General features: G+C 35.3%; 1 protein-coding gene across 1 annotated transcript; it reads right to left on the minus strand.

Moving 5' to 3' along the window:
• Positions 1 to 908: 908 nt before the first annotated feature.
• On the minus strand, positions 909 to 14,715 carry LOC128225109 (phospholipid scramblase 2-like). The gene is made up of 10 exons (XM_052935138.1): positions 14,601 to 14,715; positions 12,170 to 12,237; positions 10,832 to 10,924; positions 10,372 to 10,449; positions 6,475 to 6,551; positions 5,697 to 5,824; positions 5,114 to 5,234; positions 3,348 to 3,450; positions 2,653 to 2,711; positions 909 to 2,393 (listed from the first exon to the last, which is right to left on the minus strand). The coding sequence occupies exons 2-10, from the start codon at positions 12,195 to 12,197 to the stop codon at positions 2,349 to 2,351; spliced, it is 732 nt and encodes a 243-aa protein (XP_052791098.1). The 5' UTR covers positions 12,198 to 12,237; positions 14,601 to 14,715; the 3' UTR covers positions 909 to 2,348.
• Positions 14,716 to 16,546: the final 1,831 nt, after the last annotated feature.

Consider the following 16,546-nt stretch of genomic DNA (forward strand, 5'->3'; position numbering starts at 1 on the left):
ACCATAACTCTGTGGCAAAATTGCATTTTTGGCATTAAACAATTTAGCAAATGAAATAGTTTTTACGGTATCAGAACAGTTTTGAATTGAAATGATTGAAACTTGAAGATGATTTCTTTAGGGGCCCTTATCCACACAGTGATGCATAACTAAAAAACCAGTCAATATAATATTGAAATGAAACTTGGTGTACATGCTACCAGAGACCGTATGCACAATGCTCTTAGCTCTGCCCTTTTTTAACTGAAATAAATCAGACTCCTGTTGGTGCTCACCCGCAGGGCTCTTGTTGATTGCTAGATCAGTAGGTCAATGGTCAAGGTTTTGCAGTTTGAGATTTCAGGTGAAAAAACTTCATACTCCATTAGCACTTTATGTAAAAAACAAAAGGCCATAACTCTGTGAAATATTACCCAAGCAGAACATGCCAATGTTAATGCACAACAATGCTTGGTAAGTATCATTCCTGTAAAGTTTAGTCAAAATCCCTGCTTGACCAGCTTGGAGATTTCTCGGGGTCAAACTTTGTGACACACATCCAGACAGCCACCACATCATCAAAATACTCTCCAGTAGATTACCTGTAATGCTTTTGAAGTCAGTTGATCAAAGATCAAATTCAAGATGACATTACTCGCTTCATCTCTAGGTATGGGCTTGGTCACACATTCTAGTGCCGTTTTGGTGTATATTGTTCCTATGTTACAAAGTCTGTTTGAAGAAAATGAGTATTGTTTTGTCATTAGGATAGTGTGTTGGTCATTTATGAGTTTTGTTGCAGAATTTCAGAATTTGAAAAATAAAGAAAAGAAAGACTTCAAAAGATTATGTTTCTTTATTTGTAATTACATATACATAAAAGATATATACAAATTAAATAAAATATAAAAACAATGTGGTAATGGCATTGAGCATTTTGTTACCAATACTGCAGGGATATTTTTAGTTTATTTAGTTGTTTTAAACACCAGTGTCAATGTTTACAAACAGTCCCAAGTCTTAAGTTAAGAATTTAACTCAGAAAAGCATAAAAAAAATATATATATATTCAAAAAAAAAAAAAAGATTCTGAAACGTTCAGGTGTGATAATTAGTTTTGCTTTTTAGCTATCAATGCTGTGCTGAAAAGCAAGTAAAAACAAAATTTAGGTTTACAGTTTTGAGTATTGAGTCTGATTAACTTAGAATTGAGACTTCGTAAACGTGATATGCAACGAAACCAGGTTTTTAATGAATGTCAGAATTTTAGCTTTTGTTGTGAGATTCAGTTTCAACTGTTTTTTCCTATTTTAAGTCAAAGAGACCTTAACCTTGACCATAGGGCCCCAAATGCAATCTCATGGAACTCCTACATATATTTTTCCTACAAACCAAGTTTGGTCACAATATGTCAACTCAACTTAAGTTATTCAGTAGTAACCATTTTTCTATTTTTGGTAACAATGACCTTGACTCTTGGGGCCCCAAATACAACCCCATGAAATGTCTGTATAAACTCTTCATATATAGCAAGTTTGGTCACAATATGTTGACCTTAACTACAGTTATTCAGTACCAACCATTTTTCTGATTTAAGAAACAGTTACCTTGACCCTAGGGGCCCCAAATGCAGTTCAATGAAAGATGTCCATAAACTATTCCTATATATCAAGTAACTTGAACTAAAGTTCTTAAATAAATCAGGGGCCATAATTTGCATTTAGGATAATATGGAGTTATGTAACCTTGTTTAATGACGATCCTGAACAACTATGTGAGGAATTATGTGAATTAAATGAAGAGTATTGGTGCAAACTCGCCCTAAATTTAACCGGTCACTGATGCAGACACAAGGGTGAGAAGTATAGCCTCCTTTTTTTTCGAATAGTCGAGCTATAGAGTTTTTTTGTTTGTTTGATGACAACTAACTAGAAGAAAATATAGATGAAATTCCCGCCAGTTCAAATGGATTGTGGTGTGTAAAGCCATACAATTGATACATCAATTCCAACACTGGTTTTTATTTGTTGTGCTTATCAGAAATACAGACACCATGTTTGAACCTTCTCCCTACACTTTACATTCCAAAATAAATAATTCTTGAGATATTCATGTGAAATGTACCTAAACAACAAACTGAAAGTGCTTTTCCCCTTCCCCCCAAAAATCACACATTATCAGACAGTACCAATTGGCTTATTATTCCCAATAATAATAATCAAACAGTAATTATGCAATAAATTCAAAATATTTAAGAATTTTTATATACTAGTATTCAAAATATTCAAGAATTTGCATAAACAAATACCAAGCAATCTAGTCTGATTTTGTGATAAACTTGTGTGACCACTTTTTCTGCAGTGTAAACTCTATTGACCGTTGCCATTTTTCTCCATCTCAAAAATGTAATATTCCTGAAAATGACCAGAAAAGAAACACATTACATTTGTGAACCTTCCCCACAAAAGTTGTATCTATTTGCCATACTTCTATGAAGTATAGAACACATAAAATGCTGGGTATTATAAGATGTCTATAACAACTTTTTAAAACATCAACCAAGAAAATACATCACTGACAATAATAAAAAAACATGTACATGCAATCATTTTTATGCAAGAATTAAATCACGAAATTTGATTCTGTGTTCAGGGCAAAACATTTCCTACTTACAATCATGAAGGCGGCACCAGTGAGGAGCATTTTACAATCCAGAGTCATGTCAACAGGAACTGAAAACAGAAAAATAGTGGTAAAAAAATAGCTTAGACTCACTTAAACATTTATAATAATATGAGCCAAATGTTTAAGTAAACAATCAATGTTAATGTCATCATCGTTAACTTTCAAATTTTTACCCTTCTGGAACTAAACTGGACTCACGTGTGAATGGCAGAATTTCTAGTAATTAAGGTTCGAGACACCTGTTTCATATGTAAGCATTTCATCTTTATGAGCATTGTACAAAACAGAGCACCTTAAAAAGTTATCAAAGATGTCACTAGAAACATTCTTAACTTTAACAAAGTTCTGAACCATCGGCCCAATGTGTTTTCAGTGGCTAACTGAACATCTGACCACATCTGGCATGTGTTGAAGGCATTAATGGAAGTGTTGATAGCATTTTTTAAAAACTAATAGTACAAAAACGTCATGAAAGTAAGATACCATCAAAGTTGCCTTAGAATTAGACCAACACATTCCAGACACTTTGCAATCATGCATTTGAAGTATGCTCTTACACTTGGTAATTAAGCCTATTTTTAAGGTTAATTTTAGGCCATATTAAGAATTTCGATTTTGCTTACTCCACTGTTCTTTATAATAAAGACCGTTATAAATCTAACTACTATAAAGTAGGTACATACATTCAAGCCTCAGGGTGTCAGCATCTGTGCAGCAATCAACAAAACATCCTCGCCACTCCCGAGCAATATTGCCAACTCGCTGACTTAAATCTGGGGTTGTGATCTAAAAGGTGGGAAATAGTTAAAATAACAATATATATATTTTGCAGTGACATTATATCTGCCCATTTGGAAATAATGTACTACCAGTATTAGTTTAAATTAATGAAATATTTTTTTATGCATATTTTATTTTTATATATATTTATAAACAATGTGCAATATAAAATATATTTATATCACTTTATTGTCTCTCATATTCTCCTTAGATTAAACTTCTAGCCATGTTTCGATGTACAAAATACTTTGCCAAGTTTGTATGACAGTTAAATTCCTGCCCCAACTAGGAACACATCGAAACACTTAAGGAATCTGGGGATTTGCACATCAACTTTATGGTCAAGGATCATTCAATATCAAAGGGGTAAGAAATATGTAAGACATTGCATTGTGACATTAACTCTGAGCAGCTGAAGTTTCAGCATTTGTTCTGCCCACCACCATGATGGATTAATGGTGTGATACGTAGTGTACAAAATATGAAATGAACATAAAGTCAGGGCTTTTTAAACCATATGAGCTAGTACATTGACCTTGACCTTGAGGGCTTGACACAGTGAGGTTCTACCATAGGTTCTGAATATTTATTTGATGAGTTGTACATGAAACCATTGATATCCTGTACGTAGTATAAACCTGTCCATGTAAGAGACATGAAGCAGACATAAATGGAGCCATCAAAGTGACCTTGACCTTAAGCTAGCCAAATTCAAACAGGATGTTGCCTTAATTTGTGGAAAAAGATTCATGAATATACCGGTAATTTAATACATGTAGGTGTAGGAGAAGTGCCAGGCTCTAACCAATGACCAGAATATCGTGACCATGACCATGAACCTGGGAGTTCTTAATGAATAGAACATGTACACATACAATGTGGCCAAAGATACAAGGAGTTAAGGGGACCACATATGGACATAGGTAATGCAACATTGCAAGGTAAACCAGTTCCCTTTTCCAAAACAAGAGAGGAGAATAATAAACATTCAAGAGTTAATATAATGGAAAAATAAAACAAAAGTAACAGAATTCCTTTAGTCATAACACTTGTCCTGTGATAATTAATCATTGTTTGGAAAGTAAGTTACCAAAATAAACACAATATATCATTGATTTCAGTATTAAACAAGTCATATTTTCAGCAGCCTCACTGTTTAAACAAATTTCTACAAGCCTTTGGTCCTTGAAAAGTTTACAATAATAGCTGATGAACTTCAGGCATGGATTATCGCAGTGCCTCAATGACATGAGAAGTGCTAATTGCAAAATACCATAGTTTTAATATTATTAGTAGGTTAAATTAAATATCTTTAGCTGAGTGACTGCATGTATACAGATCAATCATACCAATCAATTGTTGTATAAGTGTAATTAAAGGTCAAACAGGTACACATGCTGGACAATTTCTACTGTTCGTGTTCTTCATAAAGACTTTTTTAGTAAAATGTATTTGAAGTATGTATTCAAAAGCTGTTATGTATGCTTGTTAAAAGTTGCATTGGATGAATGTCATCGGACTGAATTTAGCTAAAAATGCGTACTTAAATTCCAGTCTTCTTGAAAATCATAATTATTAAAATGTTGACTATCACCGGTACTTATTTCAGCTTTCTCAAAGTGATTTTCTCTGTTCGCTTGAAATTGAGGAGCAAAACCCTGTTACATACTGGGAAGTTGAGATCTTCTTTACAGCAGGGTGTCTGGCATGGACAACACATTCCCCAGATCGTGAACACATGCTTGTCAGTAGCGTCATACACCTGTACGTGCGCCTTCCACTTTGAAGTCCTGCAAAAAACAAAATATGGCAATTTACGTCACTATAGTTTAGTCTTTAGCTCGATTGTGACAAAAGATTGAAGCCTGTAAAAGCATGCCTGGGTTTGTTTTCTGAGGTGCGGTCCACCAGTTCTGGTGTCCATTTTAAAAGGCACTGAGAAAGTTCCCTTTGTAAAGTTCTAACCCACAAGCTCTTGAGTAAGACGCTGACCACGACAACACTCTCATCCTGTCAATTTAAGTAATACTAGTTTAAGTTTTAAAACACTTAAAATATGAAACTAAAATTAAAGGACTTAAAGCTAAACTAAAGTAACAACCAGAGCAGTGTCACAAAATCCCTTCCATTTACCAAGATAAGAAGATTGCCTTCCTAAATGAAGTTTAACATAAGAAATATAAAAGAATGAGTTAGAGAATTTCTTATCATGTTTTTGAATATAAAACAATCCATATATTCAATATACAAACCCTGTTCTGATTTTGCCTAAAACCCTGCCGACTGGCGACTCAACAACAATCTCCATTTGACAGCAGCCGCCACCACACCAGCAACAACCCATACAAAACTTGAACTCCCGCGACATCCGCACAACTTCCTGATAATGGAGCATGTATGTAAGCAACAAGTCTGTGTTTTGTCTGAGAATTTACCTCTGAAGCAAAATTATATGCACTTCACCGATAACATTTTAGCCATAATTTCACGGAAATCACTACCACAACTACATTTCTGAATAGTTTGTATCAAGATTTCATTGTTGTGAGTCAGGAGCTGAACTATCTAGGTGAAATTAAGCAGTGTTGAATGCTGCCACTGGACTGGTCCCAGTGGTGGCATCAAGAAAAGGGACCTTTTATGGAAGTCTTCATGAGTTAGAAATATGTACCCACCTACTACCGGGTACATAAATTTAGCAAATATTTTGTATAAAAAAAATCATGTTTTAGTTGAGAAGAAAAGACTTTAAAAGTAACTTTTTTGAGTTGTACATTTTAATTAATTTTTTTTACAGAAACATCATTTTCGTAGACTTACATAATTATAATATGGTAATATATTAACAAAGCCGGGGTTAAAATTTGAGCATCAACACGTTAATCAACTAAAATAAAATGACAATGTGATCAAGGATTCTTTCATATGGGAAATATTTCGAATGTAGGTAAAAGGAAGGTTTTATTCTGATAAAAATATCAACAGGAACATAAACAAATGACTTTCCAACTGTTCATGATGAATTGCTACCTGTGAATTGTTGTCAGTCATGTGGAGCTGGAAACCACGGTTTGGAGCACAGAAGCATCGCTCACAAAGGCTCGACTCTGTAATAAAACATGTGTCAAAAAATGTCTTAACCATTAAATCAGCCATAAGAAGGTCTCAATAAAGACAGCTGTCAGCAAGTATTTTAATGGTCAGCTTTCTGAAAGTCTCAACAGAAACAGCTATCAGGATACCAATTGGATCAGCTGTCAGTAAGGCTCAATACTATCAGCTGTCAGTCAGTCTTAATAGGATCAGCTGTCAGTAAGGCTCAATACTATCAGCTGTCAGCAATTCTCAATAGGATCAGCTGTCAGTAAGTCTTAAAATAATCAGCTACCAGTAAGTCTCAATAGAAACAGCTGTCAGCAAGTCTGAACAGAAACAGCTGTACGCAAGTTGCAATAGAAACAGCTGTAATCAAGTCTAAATAGATACAGGTATCAGCAAGTCTCAATAGAAACAACTTTAAGCAAATCTCAATAGAAACAGCTATAAGCAAGTCTCAACTGACACCTATCAGCAAGTTCGAATAGATACAGCTGTCAGCAAGTCTCATTAGATACAACTGTCAACAGGTCTCAATAGATACAGCTGTCAGCAAGTCTCAATAGATACAGCTGTCAGCAAGTCTCAATATATACAGCTATCAGCAAGTCTCATTAGATACAACTGTCAACAAGTCTCAATATATACAGCTATCAGCAAGTCTCAATAGATACAGCTGTCAGCAAGTCTCAGTAGATAAAGCTGTCAGCAATTCTCAATAGATACAGCTGTCAGCAATTCTCAACAGATACACCTGTCAGCAAGTCTCAATAAATACACCTTTCAGCAAGTCTCAATAGATACAGCTGTCAGCAATTCTCAATAGATACAGCTATCAGCAAGTCTCAATACATACAGCTGTCAGCAATTCTCAATAGATACAGCTATCAGCAAGTCTCAATACATACAGCTGTCAGCAATTCTCAATAGATACAGCTGCCAGCAAGTCTCAATAGATACAGCTTTCAGCAAGTCTTAATAGAAACATCTGTCAGCAGGACTTAATACATACAACTGGCTGCAAATCTCAATAGATACAGCTTTCTGCAAGTCTTAATAGAAACAGCTGTCAGGAAGTCTCAATAGACACAGCTGTCAGCAAGTCTTAATGTATACAGCTGTCAGCAATTTTCAATAGATACAGCTATCAGCAAGTCTCAATAGATACAGCTGTCATCAAGTCTCAATAGATACAGCTATCAGCAAGTCTCAATACATACAGCTGTCAGCAATTCTCAAAAGATACAGCTGCCAGCAAGTCTCAATAGATACAGCTGTCAGCAATTCTCAATAGATACAGCTGTCAGCAAGTCTCAATAAATACAGCTATCAGCAAGTCTCAATACATACAGCTGTCAGCAATTCTCAATAGATACAGCTATCAGCAAGTCTCAATACATACAGCTGTCAGCAATTCTCAATAGATACAGCTGCCAGCAAGTCTCAATAGATACAGCTGTCAGCAATTCTCAATAGATACAACTGTCAGCAATCTCAATATATTCAGCTGTCAGCAAGTCTCAATAGATACAGCTGTCAGCAATCTCAATAGATACAGCTTTCAGCAAGTCTCAATAGATACAGCTTTCAGCAAGTCTCAATAGATACAGCTTTCAGCAAGTCTCAATAGATACAGCTTTCAGCAAGTCTCAATAGATACAGCTTTTAGCAAGTCTCAATAGATACAGCTTTCAGCAAGTCTTAATAGAAACAGCTGTCAGCAAGACTTAATACATACAACTGGCTGCAAATCTCGATAGATACAGCCTTCTGCAAGTCTTAATAGAAACAGCTGTCAGGAAATCTCAATAGACACAGCTGTCAGCAAGTCTTAATGTATACAGCTGTCAGCAATTCTCAATAGATACAGCTATCAGCAATTCTCAATAGATACAACTGTCACCAAGTCTCAATAGATACAGCTGTCAGCAATTCTCAATAGATACAACTGTCACCAAGTCTCATTAGATACAACTGTCAGCAAGACTTAATACATACAACTGGCTGCAAATCTCAATAGATACAGCCTTCTGCAAGTCTTAATAGAAACAGCTGTCAGGAAATCTCAATAGATACAACTGTCAGCAAGTCTTAATGTATACAGCTGTCAGCAATTCTCAATAGATACAACTGTCACCAAGTCTTAATAGAAACAGCTGTCAGCAAGACTTAATACATACAACTGGCTGCAAATCTCAATAGATACAGCCTTCTGCAAGTCTTAATAGAAACAGCTGTCAGGAAATCTCAATAGATACAACTGTCAGCAAGTCTTAATGTATACAGCTGTCAGCAATTCTCAATAGATACAGCTATCAGCAATTCTCAATAGATACAACTGTCACTAAGTCTCAATAGATACAGCTGTCAGCAATTCTCAATAGACACAGCTGTCAGCAAGTCTTAATGTATACAGCTGTCAGCAATTCTCAATAGATACAGCTATCAGCAATTCTCAATAGATACAGCTATCAGCAATTCTCAATAGATACAGCTATCAGCAAGTCTTAATAGATACAGCTGTCACCAAGTCTCAATAGATACAGCTATCAGCAATTCTCAATAGATACAACTGTCACCAAGTCTCAATAGATACAGCTGTCAGCAATTCTCAATAGACACAGCTGTCAGCAAGTCTTAATGTATACAGCTGTCAGCAATTCTCAATAGATACAGCTATCAGCAATTCTCAATGGATACAACTGTCAGCAATTCTCAATAGATACAGCTATCAGCAATTCTCAATAGATACAGCTATCAGCAATTCTCAATAGATACAGCTATCAGCAATTCTCAATAGATACAGCTGTCACCAAGTCTCAATAGATACAACTGTCAGCAAGTCTTAATGTATACAGCTGTCAGCAATTCTCAATAGATACAGCTATCAGCAATTCTCAATAGATACAACTGTCACCAAGTCTCAATAGATACAGCTGTCAGCAATTCTCAATAGATACAGCTGTCAGCAATCTCAATAGATACAACTGTCATCAAGTCTCAATAGATACAGCTATCAGCAATTCTCAATAGATACAACTGTCAGCAATCTCAATAGATACAGCTGTCAGCAAGTCTCAATAGATACAGCTATCAGCAATTCTCAATAGATACAACTGTCACCAAGTCTCAATAGATACAGCTATCAGCAAGTCTCAATAGTTACAGCTGTCAGCAATCTCAATAGATACAGCTGTCAGCAAGTCTTAATAGATACAGCTATCAGCAAGTCTCAATAGATACAGCTGTCAGCAATCTCAATAGATACAGCTATCAGCAAGTCTCAATAGTTACAGCTGTCAGCAATCTCAATAGATACAGCTATCAGCAAGTCTTAATAGATACAACTGTCACCAAGTCTCAATAGATACAGCTATCAGCAAATCTCAAAAGATACAGCTGTCAGCAATCTCAATAGATACAGCTGTCAGCAAGTCTCAATAGATACAGCTATCAGCAAGTCTCAATAGATACAACTGTCACCAAGTCTCAATAGATACAGCTGTCAGCAAGTCTCAATATAAACAGCCAACAGCAATTCTTAATAAATACAGCTGTCAGCAAGTCTCAATATAAACAGCCAACAGCAATTCTTAATAAATACAGCTGTCAGCAAGTCTCAATAGATGCAACTATCAGCAAGTCTCAATAGATACAGCTATCAGCAAGTCTCAATAGATACAGCTGTCAGCAAGTCTAAATATATACAGCTGTCAGCAAGTTTCAATAGAAATGATTGTAAAGAAGTCTGCAATCATGATTAAATGAAAACATTATGACCAAACCTAACATTGCTTATGTTTAAGATTTATCCTTTTAGAGGGTTTTTACCTTCTTGGACAAAGAAGATTTGCTGCCCTTCTTTGTTTAAAACAGCATACCGGTTCCTTGTCTCAAATCCAGTCAGCACTAAAATATGAAGAGAAAGAAATATAAACAAGAGCACCAAGTTTGAGCAATATACACTCGTCATAGGAGCCATCTGTGAATAGGAATCAATAACAGATTCTGTTGGATTCAATGAAATCCCAAAAGCAAAGTACCCCTTTAATAGTTCACGGTTGAGGACACAGTGTAACGGTATGGGTGGTCACCTTTAATCTTATAGACCCAATAGATCTGATGAGTGTGTCCCCATGATTGTTATTTTGTCAATGCTTTTCTGGTATTCAAGAATTATTATCAGCTGATAGCTATCTTCAAAGTGAAACTGAACCTAATTAAATTAATTACTATTTTGTGATATGTGGTCAGGAATGGTCATACAATATTGCAACATCAGCTGTCCTACCTTCAAGCATCTCAATCTTCTGCTTGATGGTGATCTGATCCAGGTCCTGGAGGTACGTGAGGCTTGCTGGTAGCCCTGTTGGCTGCAGCTCCACTGAAACAGGTGTAGATACATTCTACTGAATATGAAACGGCACATAATGCCAATCAACACTGGACCTGACTAAAGTCTTGCTCTACAGCATTTATTAAAAAAATATGCATTTAAACATGGCCATCAATATAAATAATTTTGAAATTGCAAAATTACGTATCCTTCAACTGAGCTAGCATACACATAAAAGGCAAATGAATGCATATGTCAGTTAGTGGTAGATAGTATTTATTTACGCACTATAGGTTGTCTTTCAAGAACATGGTCATGCATGTATAATTTACATGATTTGAATTAATTTTGCATGTGACCGAAAATTCTTACACTTGACCCTTAACATTGCTTGTTTTACACATTTTTATATTATTCAATACTTTCAGCTAGGTCAATTTTCAGGAAAGTTGTAGGCCCGGTTTCAAAGGCCTGTGTTGTAGTTCAGTTACACCATTTAAGTAAAGCTGTATATGAGGAGGAGAGGAACAATAGTTATAGTTCATGCATTGAAATTAAACAAATCTATTCTAAGGGAGCAACAGCAACTTAAACAACAAATACTCATAAATGATGGATATTATTTTGATTCTTGGGTCATTTAAAGGCATTATGCACCAGTCAATTTTAACCACGCCCCCCCCCCCGCTATTTTCAGCGCGAAACCAAAACCACCACATTCATCCACCAGCACTGCGGGGCCACCTGGAAGGCAAAAACACGGCCCATTTCCCGCCTATCCCCCCGGATTTGCAGGCCGTGGTTACAATTGACTGGTGCATTAGCATTTCAGTTATTGCAGATTTGTGCTATAAACCATAAAGTTATGCATGACTATGATTTTTTAACTTTTTCATTTAAACCATGATGTTTAATGTGGTGATATCATTTAAAAATAGTTAACATAAATGATCATAAATGAAGGATACTGTCTGAGCTCCTTTATCGGTAACAAAACTGGTCATTACAGTCAGTTTCATCTCTTCAGAGAGTCACCGGGCAGTTCTTGCAAGCATGCTTTGAAGCTATGATTTGACAGCATTTGAAATGAAACCAATGTAAACTTTACATGTATCGATGCTGTGTGTATGAGCCCCCTCCCCTCTTCTGTAGTGATTCCATGATATGTTTAGGTATATGCCAAATTGCTGAGAGCATGAGGAGCCTTTTCTTAGATGTGATTAGTGAAGTTCATTTAAAAAAAAATGCACTTCATTGGAAATTCACTTGGTGAATATAAGCAAGACAACTTACTTCCCATTGGCTGCTTCTCAACAGACATGATGTATCAGCTAGATGGTAGAATCCTTCAGATGTAATGGCTGAAAAAATAACACCATTGCCGTCATTCAGTGCTCCTATTATATCAGCAACAAAATAATAACTTTGTTTTCATATACACATACAGTAGTTTGGCATAAGTAGTATTTTACATGTATAACACTTCATAAATCAAATAATGGGATTGCATCTACTTGTATACATAAATTCATTTAAGAGTTTGTCATTCAAGAGCAACCATAAATATATTTTTTTTTAATTCTGCATACACCATTTGGTACAGTCACTTTTTGTATCTGGGATCACCTTTAAGTGTAGTTACCCTTTTGTATTCTGGGTACACATTTTGGTGAAGTTACCCCTTTTTATCCTGGGTACAGCTTTTGGTGAAGTTACCCTTTTGTATTCCGGGTACACTTTTGGGTGTAGTTACCCTTGCATTCTTGTTACACTTTTTGATGTAGATCTAGTTACCCTTGCATTCTAGGTACACCTATTGGTGTAGTTACCTTTGAATGCTGGATGTTCTTAATGTGTAGTTACCCTTTGTATTCTGGGTACACCTTTTAGTGTAGTAACCTTTGTTTTCTGGGTACACATTTTGGTATAGTTAGCTTTTGTATTATGGATCACCTTTTAATGTAGTCACCCTTTGTAGTCTGGGTACACATTTTGGTGAAGTTACCCGTTTTTATCCTGGGTACAGCTTTTGGTGTAGTTACCTTTTATATTTTGGATCACCATTTGGTGTAGTTACCCTGTGTATTCATGGTACACATTTTGATGAAGTTAGCTTTCTATGCTGGAATATCTTAAGGTGTAGTTACCTTTGTATTCTGGATCACCTTTTAGTGTTGTTACCATTTGTATTATCACAGCTGATAAAATTAAAATAAATCTAGTTTAATTCTATACATAGCCTGTCATAAATGATGTTTATATCCAAAGTATGAAAATAAACATCATGTAATGATGTGTTCAAATTACAATCAATAAATCTGTTGATGATTCTTGATACCAAGAGTTCTGGATACACCTTAAGATGAAATTACCCTTTGTATTCTGATTACACATAAAAGTGTGGTTACCTTTTGTATTCTGATTACACATAAATGTGTGGGTACCTTTTGTATTTTGATTACACATAAATGTGTGGGTACCTTTTGTATTCTGATTAAACATAAATGAGTGGGTACCTTTTGTATTCTGATTAAACATAAATGTGTGGGTACCTTTTGTATTCTGATTACACATAAAAGTGTGGTTACCTTTTGTATTCTGATTACACATAAATGTGTGGTTACCTTTTGTATTATGGATACACATTCATGATACACATTCATGTGTAGTTAGCCTTTGTATTATAGGTACACATGTATGTGTAGTTACACGTACCCTTTTGTATTTTGATACACTTTTTGGCCATATTGTCACTTTTGTCTCCTACTGCTTGCTATTCATTTGGAATGTCCATTGCTTTTTCAGAATTTGAATATCTTAATGAATTTTTTTCTGTATATCTTTAAATTAAACTCTTTATGATATTATAATATTGCATGTGGATGTTCTTATTTAAGAAGATATTTCACATCAATGTTATTATAAAACACTTTTTCAAATAAAGATGTTTCATTTTTATCATTAGAATTGCCATAACTCTACATGATATTTAAATAAATTTTTCAACGTATTTGCCTTATATGTATTATTAAATATATATTATGATATATTTTCAAGTAAAATTCTTAGAATTGAATTGAAATATCATATTAAATACTTTTAAAACAATATCAAAGGACAGAAGGGCCATATTTTAGAGTCCAATCTATGTGACGTCTTGATGCACAGATGGGAACAATTGTTCATTTTAATAAAAGTACTTCACACATTACCTATATATAGTGATATATGGAAACACAAAAAGTTATTTCATTCTTTAACATATAAATGTAAATAAAGCATTTAATTGTTAAAGTTAATGTTTTCATCTTTATGATGGGCAAAATAACATTGAATGCCTTTAGTTTAGATGTATTCATATGGCAATTACCATACCAATTCTTACGTCACTCATCAACCTGACGTTTCCAAACAGTAATTGGTTGGTTGGTTTCAGAATAAAATAACGTCACTGACCAAAAGCATACTAGTTGGCTACTTTGCATAATTATGCATACATGTATACAAAAACATTTAATGTGTCTATATATATTTAGTGACTTAGATCCTTGTGTACCGATTAACTATCAACTATCTGTTTCTATTTAAGGCATTCTACAATAACATTCAAATACAATTTATACCAAACAGTCAATGGAGTTAAGATACATGTTTTCTCAGTCGAATAACTTAAAACTTAAGTATTTAGTGATGACTGCAGTGACTAGGTAAAAGCAAATCCTACCTTATCTCACTATGGCAGTCCACACAAAGCGAAAATCCAAAATGTTCACGTCCTGCTTATTTCAAAATGTCCATTAATGAATTACATTCTTGTTTGACCATAGCTTATTCTAAAGATCAATGAGGATTTAAATATTGACCTTTACCATCTACTAAAGGAATGACATATTAGCCTTTCATAATAATGTACATTTAGTTCAATCTCGACAATAACAATTCCCTAATAATAGGATCATGTCTGGGACCAGTAATTACCAAGAGCAGATTTAGGGGCCCCCCTGTGCCTGCCCCGCCCCCCACCCCCAAAAAAAAACAAACAAGAGGGCCAAATGGCCCTGAATCGCTCACCTGTCATATATTGCACATTCTTCCATTATATACAAATATTGAAAACCTAGGCGTGGCCAATTTTGACCCCAGGGGTGCTGGGATGCTTCATACCAAATATCTAAGGCCTTCGCCTTTTGGTTTCGGAGAAGGAGATTTTTTAATTTTCATCATATACATATATAAGGAAACCCATGACCGCCCGGGTGGGGCCATTTTTTGACCCCAGGGCCAAAGATTGAACAATATTGGTACAAGTCAACTAGATCAAGCCAAATATCTAAGCTCTTGTCACTACTTGATTTTACGTGTGTATCTATATATGTATATTTGTTATTAATTGTTGTATGTGGCCCATATTGAAAATTGGTATGTGTACTAAATATGTTATCCAGTTTAAATTAAGACGTTACTTGTCTTTGTGAGTTCGGAGAAGATTTTTTAAGTTTTCACTATAACACATATAGAGAAAACCCATCAGCCACGGGGTGTGGCCAATTTTGACCCCAGGGCCATAATTTGAACAAACTTTGTAGAGGTCCACTAGACGATGAATCATGCCAAATATCTAAGCTCTAGGCCAAGTAAGTTCAGAGGAGAAGATTTTTTAAGTTTTCACTATAAACATATAGAGAAAACCCATGACCCCCCGGGGCGGGGCCAATTTTGACCCCAGGGCCATAATTTGAACAATCTTGGTAGAGGACCATTTGGTGATCCTACCTACCATATATACGGCCTAAGCCTTGTGGTTTGGGAGAAGAAGATTTTTAAAGTTTTTCCTTTTGTTTGCCATGGCAACCAGAGTTCTGCATGGAATTGAATTCTTTGAACAACTTTGATAGAAGACCACCCAAGGAACATCCCTATGAAGTTTTATTAGTATTGGCCCAGCGGTTAAGGAGAAGATGTCTTTTAAGTAAATTGTTGACAGACGACGCACGACGGACAAAAGGCGATCACAAAAGCTCACCATGTCACAAAGTGACAGGTGAACTAAAAAACAAACAAACAAACAAACAAACCCACAATCCCCCTGCAAACATTACAAATCATCTCAATTTCTTGTCTGGGGAGGGGCGAATTTCAAGAGGTTTTGTCCCTTAAAAAAATAGTGGCAATGCTGTTGCTCTACTACCTATAGTTTGCACAATATTGAAACAAAATCGTAGCCAAACTAAGGAGTATCATGATCACCTTATTTATTGGAAGACCTTAACAACCATAAAGTTAAGAATGAAATGCAAAAAGCACACTAGTAGCCCTTACGCTAAATGACAACACAAAGGCATGTTAAAGGACAGGATTTAGATTGAATACCCCTCTGGTTAAATGTGCTCAAATGCAAAGTTGAGTTATCTAACTGAATTATTTTATTAATGGTAACCATAAAGTTAACAGTCAAATGCCAAATGAATAGAAGCCATTGTGCAAAATGAAACAAAAAACATAATAAAACACAGGGTCCCTTTTTAAAAAAAGATCGTAAATTTAATAGTGAAGCCCCGATTTTGCATATTAAGACAGCAATTCATTAAAAAGGAACGTAAGGACATTTATCGTATCAATTCGGCCTGTACCTGAGCGGTCAAGAGTAAGGTTCCTATATTGCCCCTCCTG

The sequence above is a fragment of the Mya arenaria genome, chromosome 2, assembly GCF_026914265.1.
Source record: "Mya arenaria isolate MELC-2E11 chromosome 2, ASM2691426v1".
Lineage (NCBI taxonomy): Eukaryota > Metazoa > Mollusca > Bivalvia > Myida > Myidae > Mya > Mya arenaria.